This window comes from Hermetia illucens, chromosome 1, assembly GCF_905115235.1.
Source record: "Hermetia illucens chromosome 1, iHerIll2.2.curated.20191125, whole genome shotgun sequence".
Taxonomy (NCBI): domain Eukaryota; kingdom Metazoa; phylum Arthropoda; class Insecta; order Diptera; family Stratiomyidae; genus Hermetia; species Hermetia illucens.
The window spans coordinates 205545622-205560960 of NC_051849.1; the positions used below are offsets into that span (position 1 = coordinate 205545622).

The 15339-nt window shown below is 41.3% G+C and overlaps 1 protein-coding gene across 1 annotated transcript in view; it reads right to left on the reverse strand.

The window, feature by feature from the left end:
• Positions 1 to 954: 954 nt before the first annotated feature.
• The window catches only part of LOC119651806 (protein wingless), a 98037-nt gene continuing 83652 nt past the window's right edge, over positions 955 to 15339 (reverse strand). Inside the window, exons 5-6 of the mRNA XM_038055598.1 lie at positions 7481 to 7830; positions 955 to 2577 (exon numbers count right to left, since the gene is read on the reverse strand). Coding sequence (XP_037911526.1) covers positions 2271 to 2577; positions 7481 to 7830 — 657 coding nt within the window. The 3' untranslated portion in view covers positions 955 to 2270. The remainder of the gene's footprint in view (positions 2578 to 7480; positions 7831 to 15339) is intronic.

The following is a 15339-nucleotide window of genomic DNA, read 5'->3' on the forward strand; positions in this document are numbered from 1 at the left end:
TTGAATATTGTTGTGTAGTCTGGTCCCTCTTCTGCATCCGTGACTGGCGCGCTCTTAAAGCTGTACAACGCAAATTCACCCGGACCCTCTTTTACAAAAAGAGTCTTCCACGGATTGATTATCCGTCACGACTCCACACTTTCAATCGCCCCTTCCTACAGGAACGCCGTATCTATCTTGATATGTGTACTCTTTCCAAACTCTGCAATTGTCTGATAGACTGCTCCGCCAATTCGGATATTATCATACTTTCCGTACCGCCTCGTCTCATAGCACACGTGTGTGTGTGCTGTGTGGTGGGGGAGAAGCTACAGCTTCTGAGCACTCAGGCCGTGTTGGCCCACTGTACTCGCCTCCCCCGTCTAACGGAATTTTCCGGATTCGTTAACGTATCGCAAAATTTCCGTTAGTGGATGTGACGCTACCTGTCGCAATTGGAGAAGATCGGCACCAAAGATCTGATGCCTGATGCGTCCATAGGGGTCATAACACACGTAGTGCGGACATTTTTGATGTACCGAAGGGTACATCGAGGCGGAGCTCGAGATGCCGGTCCTACAATGCCCTACAGTTTGGGTCCTTTGGCTCATTTCCCTCTCTAGCTTTAAGCGTAAAATAAGCCATTGACTTGCTTCTCCCTCTGATGACAATATGTAATAAGGAATTTGCTTTCTGTGTATTGTCTTCATTAAATAAATAAATAAATTCTTTGCTTTTGGTAAAACATTTGGTTAATCATGAGACAACTTACCTATATCCAACATATTTCAACTATAAACTCTTAATTGCATTCACCAATTTTTAATTGCATCTTCTTAACTTTGCCTTTAAGGGCCCCCCTTAAAACAGGTTGTTATGAAAAGGCTGTTGCTATGGGTTAGTTCATCAATCCTGAGCATTATCCTTGCAAGCAATTTTAAGTAAATTTAAAACACATTTTTCATTGATGGCGTCATATTTTATTATAAAAATCCTTCGTGTAAGCAACACTGGAGAGGAATTAAAAGTACACAATTTTTGACAAATAACAAAATATTTCATGCACTGGCAGATTTAGTTTTTAAATAGTGCTATTTAGTCAAAAAGATACAATTCAACCGAATCTTCTTCTTTAAATACTTTCCCTCAAATACCTTCACAAACTTCACTTTCTTTCACATCTGAAATAACAATTTACAAGATCATGGATATGTACAAAGTCTAAATGTCTTCGTTAAATGTTATTAAAATATATAATAATATATAAATAAATATTATGATTGTAGTAGTCTTAATCCAATCTTTTTTTTTTGCATTCATTCAGAGAACGATCTTTCTTTTTTGATAGGAATTAATTAAATGTGATATGAACTAGTCAAACGAAAGATATTTACAATGGTGAAATATGTTTTTATTACATTCCGAATTTATGATAAAATATATCTAAAATTACATTAGTAAATATATGACCAAGTAGTACACAGCATATTTGAAATAGTTTAGTGTAAATATTTTATAAAATAAAACGAAATTATGAAAGAATATAAAGATATCTATCATCTTTTAGATTCCGTTCATTTCTAAATACTACAGTCAGTCTTTGTTGACTTTATCAACAGTTATCGTAAATTATTAGATAGTTTTTGAATCGTTTTTTTGATTTTTTGTGTAATTCTGATGAAATGCATTTAGTCTTAATGTAGGCTTAATAAATAGATACATTTTCTTAGAGTAAAAGTAAACTGGGCATGTCGTTTTAATACTGTGGCGTAAGGTTTTGAAATTTCTTTATAATAATTTACAATGGTTTTCTTAACTGGTTTGCTAGAAAGATGCTAAAATAATTTAAAGCCGAAAAGATAGGTTTTTACATAATTTTAAATAGTAAGGGTATATGTAAGTCTAGGGTGCTAATTTAAGTAGTAAGGGTACAATTCTGAAACCATTGAAGTTTCTCTGTTAAAAGTTGGATGAAAGATGCAACTTTGACGGATGGATGTTCTTAAGATCTAAGTTCAACCGAAATATCTTCAATCTTTTTGCTTTCAAGTAGAAATCAGAAAGTTACTACATACTTTTTGGTGTTCGTATCGTCTCGCCTTGTTTTATATTAAAACATTTCCTTTATATACAAATCGCACATACACGCTCGCGTTGTTTTTCATTTTCAAGGAACTCTTAAAGTCATTTTACAAAAATATATATACACAATCACACGTAAAATTATTGAAAAAAGATCCTAACGAAATTCGATAAAATTACATACATTACATTAAATTATCGTGAATATCTTACAGACAAGTATGGATGGTTTTCTTATTTCGACATATCTGACATTTCACTTGACAGCACCAATGGAATCGACAGTAGCAACGTTCGACCACGGTAATTTCCTGCGTCCGGTAGCCTCGACCGCAACACAGAAGATCGCAACCATCCACGCCCATTGAGGTCTCGTTACATTGGCGGCCATGTGTTCCTTGGATGCCTAGACGTGGGTTTCGTTCACAGAATCCCGGAGATGGTTCAAAGTAGACAAGATCCTTACGCTCTGGAGGTTTGTGGTCAGGGTTGAAGGGTTTCAGTTGGAAGTTATATCTGAAAGGAGAAGAAATGAAAGGTATAATTAGTAAAGCAATTTAATGTAAAGATGAAGGATAGGACTACTCAGTAGAAGAAGGAAGAGAAGGGGACGGACAAAGTTGAACTAAGAGATAGGGAACCTGGAAAAAGGAGAAGAGCGAAGACAACAATGGAGAATATTGAAAGCATAGACGAGAGACGCACCCCATTTTACAGAATCAGGCACAACACAACCAATAAAAAAAAAAACCTTGGCTTGAGCATTGATGGTTTTAGAAATCAAAGCGCAGATATTTCAGGGAAAAATGATTTTTTTTCATCTAAATGACTCATTAAGCAGCGCAGTGCTCGATGAAGTAAGGATGTCTCTCTTCTCATTGTAGTTCAACGAAAAGCGGAAGTAATGCCCTAAAAGATGAATTTTGCTAAGAAGCACTGGAGCAATGTTTACAAAGGACAATCTAGACCCAACTGCCCATTAAGGCCAAGTGTATTCCGAAGAAAGGCACAAAAGAAAATTGTCAAATCCAATCACAATCAAAACTCAGCACTACCAGACTTTATAAGGCTACGATACCACTCTACATGCCATCGTGGGACTCATGCAAAGGAGATATTGTAGGATGTCAACTGTGAATCCGCAAGATCTGGGGGTGCCTTCGAATTAAATAAATAAAAATAATAATATTTTAATAAAAATAATTAAATACTGTTTGACGAAGCAGGTACTGAATTAGATTTCTTTCGCATGAATTCGGTGACATTCTTACACATAAAATCACAAAGTCTAGATGGACCAAATAAATTCGACCAGCAACGTAGCTATTGACTTATTCAAATCTCAAAAATGTCCGTAACCTCTCCCGAATTTCTGGGACATGTGGGCATAGATTCGGCACATAACTTCTGCTGCAGATCAAGGGATAAACACTGAACAATCCTTTCGAACCCCCGAGCTTTACATCCAAAATTTATTGCATTCGTGATAGGAAACGGACTTGCACCTCCTTCGTAGCTACTTGTGACGCACGTCAATCGGCAGTTGATCGAATGGATGCATGCTAGAAAGAAGCAAAACATATTTGGCGGAAGAAAGTCTATTGAGACAAGGTGTCTTAACGTCTCTCCAAATGGACGCTCTCTCCGCCAAATTATCGCCTCTGATAACAGGCACCTTATCAACTCTTTAAGAAGTCAAGGTAGTCTTTGCGCAACCATTTGCGACCGATAATCATTGCCTGAAAATGGGATGTGACGGTATCTCCATAATATCATCAAGGAAGCCCGTACAAGTTATGTTCCCTAGGAACTCCAAACAGGGTAACTAAAGGGTACCCACTTTATCGAGCCTGAAAGCCCACTTTGTAGTTATTCAGGAACAACATCAGATTTAAAACAGTTTACCTATGTGCTGTAGGTTCGCTGGATGTACAGACCCGTAATAAAGCCGACTTAGGTGCTTGAGAAGTAGCTCACCATGCAGACACAGTTGAGTTGCCTCGGGGTAAAGTGACCACTCCTATCATCCATTTGAAAATCGCTGAGAATACACCAATTGCCACTATAATCCCATGGGTCCTATTATTTCCAGAGGCACTTTTCAGAAGTCATTCTCAGTCGTAATCAACGAAAAAGAAGAATGTTTTCCAGACAACTATAGGTCCTTGGAATTATGTGTGAACACAGTAATTGCCAACATCAGGACAGTTATGGATAAGGTATCGGATTCAGGGGAATTTTTGGAAGTTTCATTGACGTAGCTAGACCTGTCCTCAAATGCCATACTTTTGGCAGGAAAAGCGGACTCACAATTTTTGAATCTGTCGGTATAGTCAGACAGTGTTATCGCTACTAACTGATGCTGCTCAAACCCCTTCAACTAAACGAGATGTTCCTGATGTGAACGTCAGGATACTCGCCAAAAAGCTACCAGATTGGTCCACCGAAAGTCTGGTTGGATATTAGTAGGATCAAACCCCACTATTCAGTTTGCTATAAAATGCAGAGTCACAAGACACAGCAAGGTGACAGCCAAAAGACTTCGTACCTGTAGGATATCAGGATGCTAGGTAATATGGAAAAAGGATAAATAAAATGAACCGCTTTGGGAAAGAACTAAGAACTTTGAAAATGTTTGCCGATTTTGAGCGAAAAGACTTCCCACTGTCTCAAGTGGTACCAAAACCGATGAAATCTTGATTGAAGAGTCGTTCCGGCATACCGCTCAGACATACCGGAAGGATATATTGACTAGAATATAGAGGTAGAGGCAGGCCACACATTAAAAATAGAACAGAATAGACAGTTCAGTAACGAGAGACGAATGGTTCGTCCTAGATTGACGCAGTACTGGGCAGTCTAGAAGAGAATTTATGCTCATTTGAGTACCCTGCAGGGAGCTGGGGCGTATGCTAACTTGCTTCATTAACTCCTTTAAATTCTGACAAGAAATTGCCCTGCACAATGGGTTTAACTCCTCTTTCATCCTCCTCCTCCTTTGTCATTTGAAAACCTCTGCCTGTGAGGGTCCTCGATGGAGAGGAATATGACAACTACTTGGTTTTCTCAGAACAGAAAAGTTGCAAAAATTTGCAATGTTAAGCGTCAGTTTTAATTTCATTATCCTAGGTTCGAATTTTCATTGACTATTGCATTTTGTGTTGAAAAGATATCCAGAAACCCTTTCTTTAATCGAAAAACGAAAAACTATCGCCGAGTTTAGAAGATGCTAAGAATGGCTGCAAGAGGGAGAGTTTCTTGAATCTTGCTTAGAGTCAAATTTTTACAGATCTATAAACCCCAAAAAGTGAATCGTTTCACTGAAGCCTAGAGATAAGGAAGACCAACAGTAAACTTCAACTACATTAGGCGCTGACGAAATTGGCAACGAAGTTTCGGGCTTTTATAGGCGGAAGCGGAGTCCCTAAAAATTCCAATTCCATTGGGATCATAGTTAAGGAGAAGAAGATCAAGTTGGAATCAGACGACCTGAGCTGAGTTTGTATGTAGTATGGTGGTGCAAATTACTTCCCGATGCTTGTCTGGGATTAGTTTTTTAATTACCTATTTTGCCAAAAAAAAGTTAGCCAATTGCCAGGGGGTGAAACAGAGTCACTTAGTAGAAGAGCTCAAAAGGAGAAGCAGAAAACCAGTGATAACCAGAATACCAAAAGTACGCACTCGCCTGCAAACACGAGTACGACCGTGACCGCGGTAAACTGCGTTCCAAACTTTCCGGACTTGAATCTCCGCCCGAAATTTGATTCAAAATAGTTGTGGCAAACTTTGTAAGATGTAACATAAGAGACCCACAATAGTAATGTTTCTCAAGTCATAGCAGTGCTAGCACCGCAGTATGCCACCGGATTTCGCTAGATGTTAGAGTCAGTGACAGATAAGTCATATAGCCGCTTACATGAGCAATTAATAAAGCGGTTGAGTGCCAGCCAGAAGGAAAAAACAAAGTATCTCATAGATATGGGCAACCCCCCCAATTCCTCCGCCGCCTGTAGTTTTTCGGAGGTACCAAAGATCCTTCAACCCGTTATGGCAATGGTTCATGACCAGCCACTACTAATCGCAGTTGAAATAGCTGACAAGGTCTACACCGCACTTCTTTCGGCACAATACCTCGCAGAAGCAACATCAGCCATACAATAACCACCGCCTTCAGCAGCAGAAACAAGCTTAACGCAGCTAGTTCAATAATTGTTAAGCCAACTCGTGGAGCTGTACGCCGAGATACCCGCAGTGAAATAGCAGATTCACTACGCGAATTCATCCAGACGGAAATCTAAACGTTCTCGGTCCAGGTCGCATCTACAGCGCAGCTCCAAAAATCTTCGCCCGAAGGGTATATGTTGGTATCACTGGAGGTTCAATTCCGAAGCCATCAAATAGACAAAACCATATAATTGGACTTCAGTGAATGTGGATGGCCCTGTTTGATACCTTTCACAACGCCTTTATACGTACAACCGAAATATGACAACGCGGTTGTCAATAGGCAGAGGCGCCGATATAAGATTTGTATCGCAAGCATATACCTAAAAAGAGACGTTCCAAAGCAGCCAAGGAAAGCAAACAGGATTATCAAAACCGTTAAGTCCGCAACGATCACGTGATCAAGAAGCATCAATATCTCAGCAACCGATTCAACACGGTACGTCGCAAAATGAATGCTATATCGCTGTGTTAAGTTTGCTGAACAGTGCTCTCGCGGCAACCACCGATCGACTAAAATCCCCTTACACGATGGCCAACGACATTCAAGAAAACCCAATCTCGTACCAACGCCAGGAAACTATCGCGATAATACAAGCTCCCAGAAAGGACATCCCAAAAACCGATCTAGCTCCGGTTAGACGAGTTAGATTTACTAATTGTTACCAAGTAGGCTTTGGTTAGAATGGCTTTTTGCCAGAATCTTCCGTTCTATGAAGACTGTCACTCCAATAAATATGCATCCAGAAGAAGAACTCCGTAAAAGAGAAATTCTGACCAACAGGACATTTCAGAAGATCCTTCAATGGAAGGATGGCCCAGAGGCAGGCCAGTCGAAAAGGGGGATGCCCCTGGTCCTGAGTACCTCCGGCGGTTTGAAATACAGGGATTTGAACAAAATCAGATTAACCATGCGATTTCGGGTAGGCCAGCATCATTTCCACACCAAGCCCAGTTTTTTGCTCTCTTAGAACCTGTTCCCAGGCTCTCACCTCTGATCCCAATACCTGAATTCTTAGAACCTATTTCAACAGATAATGCAGATATATAACATAATCTCCCATGGCCCAAGTAAATCCCTCCAATCCCTTTACTCACCAAACGCAAAAACTATTTCCCCCCCCCCCCCCCCCCACCGAATTTTAGTCTTAAACTTAAAATTTTTAAAGAGAGAAAAAAAAAAAACAACACCCACCTTCTATCCTTTTTATGATGACGATTTCGTCCACGAATAGCATTCTTTGAAATACTCGACGAACTCGACGCAATGTTATTCGATTGTATTCCTCCCGAATGATGTTTTATCGAATTCTCACTCAATCCAGTGCCTCCGGCCATACCATTTCCACCACCATTAGCACCGCCGTTGCCGCCATTGCTTCGCACATTGTTAGTTACCATAACACGTGAAGCTCCATCAAATCGATCCTTTAGTTTGTCACCTATAGTCCGGAAGGGAGCCAGCCGCATCCAACAGGTACGCATCGCACATGATCCTGACATTCCATGACATTTGCATTCCTTTCGCATCTCGGCCTGAACGAGCTGTAATGGAGACAAAAGAAGGGGATTAGAGAGATGCCTAAAATGGCGACTTAAAATGTACAAAAAATGTTTTTAATTCGATAATAAAAGTCTCCTGTGTCCTTGAGTGAGGCCTGGACAGGATTTTGGGCGCGGAAATTTCTAATGCGCTCAAAAAGAGTCACACGATTAAATGGCTATACCTAAAAGGGAGACGGGACAATTTTTGCGTCGAGCCCGGATTTTCTATTCAAAAAAGTTGTGGTTCAGTTTCAGTTTACTACCACACTTGATGCTGTGCAAGGGATGCCATGGACCACCAGGACAAGCACAAAGAAGAATTAGGGTTTAAATCCACGACTCGACATAGAAAAGCTGACACTCAACCAACTGACCAAGCATGATTTAAGTCAGCAGAGTGCATTCCCCGTAAAGGATCAACTGCAATATTTCGCAGGATCGCCCTGCATAACACTGAGTCCTTGCTGGAAGGGGTATAAAAAGGACGTGTTTCTTCTCCATTCCCGAGGTCTTGTTTCCTACACTAAATTATTCGCTCATAAATCATCACTTCATCAAATTTGTGGCTTCTGGTTTCCTGATTCCAGGTGGTCGCCAATCGCCCCAATTCACTAGGCTCACCATTCATTATCGTTGACATTTATTTCGATCGATAAATAACAATTTTCATAACATTAACTCCATAAATCATCGCATGGAACTACTGACACCGAACAATTACCTGGCGATCTTGTACGCCACATAGAACATAATCAATAACTACGATTTTAAATGTGTGTACATTTACACGTCAATAAGCAATTATCGATTGTTGGCTGAACGACATGAGCACTTGGTGGAATCGTCATTGCACCACCGCCACGATTGCTGTCAACCCAGCGTCCTCGGTGTCATTGTCATCGACAACGAATCGTATGGACGTTGGTTGGCGATAGCTACGATAAAAGACCAGTTACCGCACAAGTTGCAGAAAATTTTCGCGTCAAACTAGTTCTTCAGTCATATATTACGTATGGTGACAGGCCTCGATAAGATTTTGAGACCTGGGGTCGAACGATCCTTGATATGGTTGGGAAGCAATCTTTTTTTAGGAGGAAAGGAAGGAGGACGAAATTGGTGGAATGGATTCTCTGCTAATAGGGAGGGCATGATGGACGGTACATAAAAAATGAATTAATATCCTTGACGACCATGAGGGTTAAACGGAAAGGAGGGACATATAAAAGGACTTTGTCCCATATAAAATTAAAGTGAGCCCATACTTTTCATAGTCTCTCCTTTCGCAACTGAACCCCAATCTTAACAGATACTTCATGGTCAACTTCAAATTAAATCCTCCTGCGCATACAAGAGGTCACGTCACCCCAAGCTCTCCCTGCTCGCATTCATAGCTCCCGAGGTATGCCCATTGAACCCCCGACCCAACATCAGCTGAAGCACGATAGTTCTCATCCGGGCCGTCTGACTCGCTTGCCGTGGAATTGATATCGATAAGATACTCTTCTGCATCTAAATTGAAAACTGCACCGTACCACCAATCGATACTAATGAAACCGTCAATTGAATGCTCAACGGGTGGCAATGCGTTCACCATGACTGCGCAGTCCTCCCTGAGCTAGCGATCCTTCTACGGTAACTATTACATTTTTGCCACAATACAATTACACGAAAAATATCAAAATAATATCGTCTGGTAATTAAACGACACATTTACTGTACGGGCAAGGGGCCAAGAAGTCGCGAGCCTGAGCATACAGTGGACACGACCAAGATACAGGTGACATTACCTCAAGCATTCCATCCACCCAGGGGTATGAGTGTATGTACGCTTTAGTACTACATATTAATATGTAGGATAGAAAAAAAGGCAGCGTACAAACAACAACAAAAAAGGAGGAACTAAAAACGTTTGATCTTTGCCTCTCTGTTGATCTGAAAATCGTCCGTGCCAGAGTAATGTTAACGTTAACATTGGGAAGGTTTCATTCCTTTGCTTGCTTCCTCTACGTCCATCCGCATCGTCTACTACGCTGTCTTCGTTGTCGTCTTCTTCGACATTCAGATATTTTATTAGAGGCAATCAACTGAGACCTCATGCTGTTTAAGATTGTACAAGATTATCGATATCTGATACGTTTGTATCTGGTCCGCCATTCATTCATACGTATACGGATTGGACGATCATTAGTTTCGTACGGAAGCCAGCCGAAAGATAGAGGTGAACGTAAGATATTGATAGCAAATGATTTAGAGTAAAATATCACATTTTCAATAAAATGGGATGAGATGGATTTTTTTTAAAAAGTATGGAATCATGATAGTGATGATAGTGGGAGCGTGTCGAAAGTATCTCATGGGACTTGGGTGTCGTTAAATGTAGGACTCGGTCCTCAGCAGAAAAATCTGAATATTTCGGTCCTTTTGTGATAACAACTTAAAATAGGTTAATGAGTCAACTTGCTTCCTCATTTTTAAGGGTCTGAAAGATCCCCAGAATTCGCTCAGTTGGTCCTCGGAAAAAGGATACAAAGAAGGAGCTCATATTTGACATCACAGGAGTCCTTAGGTTCCCACTTTATTTCTGTGTACATCTCTGGGAACGCTTATTGGTAGTATGTTGAATAGATCAAGAAAATGTGGCAGTGAAGCCAGAAGCAGATTACCTAGTATACTGACAGATCCATCACAGCGGAGGGGGTAGGCGACCTGAAGCGGCGGCCAGTCTCTCAAAGCAATTAGGTCTAATCAGGTGAGCACTTGACAATACCTCAATGGATTGAATACAAGATCAGGATACTCAGGGTTCCAAGCTAGAATGGGTCAGACGCCAATGAGGCTACGGATGAACTGGCTGGAAAAGCTGTTAAAAGATTCGGAATCCTTCTATGGATTCGGGACCATAACACTAAGGAAAAGATACAAACAGCTGAGTGAACTTAGCAAGGACGGAGCAGTTCAAGTTGCTCATAGGTGAATGTGCCCCAAATATTTTTTAAACCTCACTGGAAAGACCGCAAGGATCGTAGTGGGCAAACTTCCAGGTTACTGCGGGCCTAACTACCAATTGGGGAAGCTAAGGATTCCTACGGCATGATCTGAACTGACCAAAGCCCAAGTAAATTCCGTTTTGATATCGGATCGAAAAATCTCATAACTACTTCGATCACACTGCCCTCAAGTCAGGGGTGAGGCAGCGTCTGATGAGTTGTCTTTGTCCCCAACGAAGCCGCACAACCATATATCTTAGGAAGTCCAATCCTTCAAATACCCTGATCTATTCGGGCAATTACAACAAGCATTAGAGACACTATCGATTAGCTAAGCTAAATAAAGCACAGGAAGGAGTCGACCCCTAACATCGATGACCAGAGGCCTATTTTCTTTGCCGCTAGAGATCATACCCAAAAAATGGGTAAAATTTTACTTACAATTCAAAAGGAGATGAGTTTTTCCTTAATTCTATTCCTCTTTGAAAGTCTGACTATAACATGTGACAATTTGTGAGTAAGCGAGTTCTCCCATGAACACAAACAATTATTTCACCTGAAGAAATAAGAGAAGAGGAAAATTGGAATTTACCCCTGAACCACCCAAGGTGAGGCAGCGTCTGAAGAGTTGCCTCTGCCCTGGACAAAACCGCGGACCTAAAAACGTGGATATAAGTTCGTCTCCATTTGGTCCGGTCCACCATCAATTGGATGTGGACTTAGGATCCCCCATATCCTAAACAATTCAGAAAAATACCACGAGTCTAGATGGTGCCATCCTGACTCCACCCGGATCAAACTTGTGACCAATAAAGCTGGTGCAAAATGCTCAATCTAGACGAGCCGACCACACTAATAAAAGAAACAAAGCTAAGGAACCAAAAGAAGGAGCACCTAAATACCCAACGAACAACGGAAGCAGTGTTAAAATTGAAAGTTTGACTTGTAAAATCGCGGATAAGTAAAATCGGTTGTTGGTTTTCTAAGAGAGCAAACAAATAGAGATAGGTTCGGTGGGGACTAAGATGACCATTCGATTTAAAAAATTAACTAAAGTGAACATGAATTTCTCTCTGTGCCAGAGTTCGAACACTAACCACCTAATCCTGGCGAAGATAAAGCAGGTCCCTACCGAATGTTTTTCACCCCCTTGCTTAAATAGCTTAATTATTGCCATATAGCATCATTTTAAAGAGAGTTAGCCCTTGACAAACCCAAACGAGTTGGTGGAATAGGGGAAAACTGCAAATGATTTCATCTTCATCTGATATTCTATTACTATAAAGATGGTATATGGGTCACCTGTCCTAGCTAGACATCCCAGACGTTTAGTTTTCAAAAGTGTCACAACAGCGGCACGGCACGGCACGGCAGTTCTGGGCCAACCTTAGCAAAAGCTATGCCCATATCCATGATTTGAGGCAATAAGCCAACGAGTCCTCTTTCAAATCATTCAGAAAGTTCCAAGAGGACAGAAAAAAGTGACCGAAAGTCCTTAATCAACATGACGGCTTAAAGTTAGGTCAATGTAAATCTGACTCCTTCAGATAATTTGTTGAACGCATACTGCCCCATCTGCCTGTCAGATACGCCTAAACAGTCGACAGGCCACTAGTTAGTGGCCGGAACGTGCGTCAATCAATTGACCTGAAGAAGCTTCTGGCAAACTGATACGTGGGTGTGATGAGGCGCCCGGCTAAACAGGCCGTCTAGGTTGGGAGCATTCTGTTCACCATATGAATTTTATATGTCACGATTTGGCGCCCAGAGTTCAACTAATGTTACCGCCCACCTTGCTGGTACGTTTATAGGATTTTCAGTTTAAGAGGCGAGCAGACGGACCGTGGGCTGCTTAGGTATAACTGAAAGCTCTGCCGGATCGTTAGCTCACGTACGAAAAAAGGTTGGCATGACTCTGCGATGGCACCTATGTTCAAAATGGGGCTCAGGTTGCCTGAATTGAAAGGATCATCCATCTAGATCTAGACATGGTGCTGTCCGCACTTAATCAGTAGAGTTACTGGGGGTCCGTTATTAGTTGACAAAGTGAACCTAGAAAACACTTCTTTGGTGCCTTTTTACTGAGATCAGTTTACAGCTTATAAGTCCTACAATACGCCTCAGTTTCATCCTTGATGTAGATCTAAAAGAGCAGGCTAGGTAGGCAGGCAGGTATTCGTGTCCGCTCCGAGGATCTCAATTAACGCTCTGGTGACCTGTTTTTATGCTCAAACTCATAATACCGTAACTGCTGTGAGAAGGGCAAGGGATGGAGAATTCAACGAGCTCAGATCTTCCAAGTCAGTGCTAGCTTTTACCAAGGATAGCAGCTCCCCGACTCAACAGCCGGAGATCCCTATTAGGATCCCTTAGTATTGAATATCTATTACTCGCAGCCTGACCTCAGCTAAAGCCGAACAGAGGACTACTGATCATAAGATGGGCCAGGATAGGTACACTACTCCCCAGGTTAGTCCACAAAATAACTAGCTGTAATTGATCAAGAGAAATAAAATCTATTGTGAATGTTTGCTTGTGTTCGACTCCAGATGACTAGTGAAGGCTCAGTGAATTGGAAATTAGAAGCCAGGGTACACCTCGTGACCCGTTAATATCTTCATTGTCTGGAAATCACGTAAAATGAGGAAAAACTAAACTGATTGACCGCGTGCGAAGCCGATCCTCTACTGTTTCGAACATCCGAAACTGATAATGCCATTGGACACAGTCACGTCCTATTGCGTCCTCACGTAATATTTTTTACTGATTCTGATGAGATTGAGGTACAGCATTTTTGGTTATTTCCATGCCTTCACATCTCCTGACCTACATACAAGGAGAACACCCTTTTCAATATTAAGTTCTAAAGGCAGTTAGCAGGAGGAGCATCTCAAATCAAAGATTTAAAATTCATGAAGTAACCTCAATTTCTGTCCTCAAATTGGCGAACCTTATTTCATTTTTCTTTTTAAGTCAAGTTGGAATTCTCTTCGACTGCGGCCTCCATCAAGCGTATAATTTCTATACCATTTGAAGAAGGCTAGCTCTAAAGCAAACTGAGGGCCAAAAAACGGAAAGCAAATAAGTTATACACCTATCCACCTTTTAACACACGTCCCCAGGCAAGCCTTCTTTGCTCAATCCTTTTGTGATACCAGGATTTAGCAGCCCAACAAAGGCCATCCAATAACACTTGTCCCAAAATCGATAGCGCAGATTTCCATTACTAGGTGAATCCTGCAGGTTTGCCGATTTGAATCACTTTAATTGACGACGGTAGTGATTAATTCATCGCCCAGCGTTTATCAACGGGCGACAAGTTCTGATGTGCAACCAATAGCTCCTGTGGTCCAACATCAAGTGGTTGTGTACTTAGGATCCTTCACTTATCCTAAACAATAATTTAGTTTTAGCCTAGTTTTTCCGAGTGCATCAAGGAGCGTTTTCCATCTGTTGCCACTTACGTTCATGCTGCTCCCAGAACAGAGGTGAAGCAGCGCCTGACGAGTTGCCTCTGCCCTGGACGAAACCGTTTGTTCCTATATTTTTTAAATGCATGGGTACCATGCCTCAAACGAGGGATCCATGGACCAAAAAACGTGAGAGTAAGTTGCTCTCTATTTGGTCCGGTACAACATCAAGTGGATGTGGACTTAGAATTCCTGTGTAGAAATAGTAATGATGGGAAACATCCCAAAGGAAAGTGGTTTCCTTCTTACAGAGTCCTTCATCGTGCAGGAATCGTTTTGATGATTGTATAATGCACGGGAGGAGGTGAACCTTAGCATTACTGATAACAAGTCACCAAACATAACAGATGTCTGAATTTTATGTGCTGTAGTCAAAGAAACTCCAAAATGTTTGACCATGAGCGCTGTACTTTGGCGGAGAATTTTTGATCCTTTTTTTTCTGCGCTCCAATAAACAACCAAATAGGGGTTTCCTGCGGCGTTTGGCGCGCGATTATATGGAAGGATGAAATGTTCACTTAGTTCATTCTCATAATTTAGCTAAACGGGGTCATCAAAGAAAGGACTCTCCCATTTGTCGGTCTGATCATCCGTCATGAACGCATCAGGAGTCATGTCTTCCTAGAATACTGTTCATTGAGGGACCACATAGTATAGCCAGAAGCTTCTCGCTCTAGTCACTAATAAGGTAAATCGACTTTTCCCTGTGAATCGGGAATCTTATTATGTCTCCCTAGTGACATGTGCTTACAAAGCAAGGCCAGAAAAAAGCTGCAGTTACTAGGATTGCTTAGCTGACAAGCGCGTCTTCGCCCTTACCCGTGATCCTTCATCAATCCAGTTATTGGCAAAAGGGCCGAAAATTAACAATCGATTGGAAAACGAATCACACTCTAGCTGGAATGAAGAAGAGTTGCTGGAAACTTTCAATCGTTGTTCTTTCAGATCCTCCAACAATACACGCCCTATCTAGCTGACACTTGAAATACACAAACTCCACTGTCACAATCTGTTAAACACAGAGTTATTATGTTGTGCTTCCTACGCTTTGT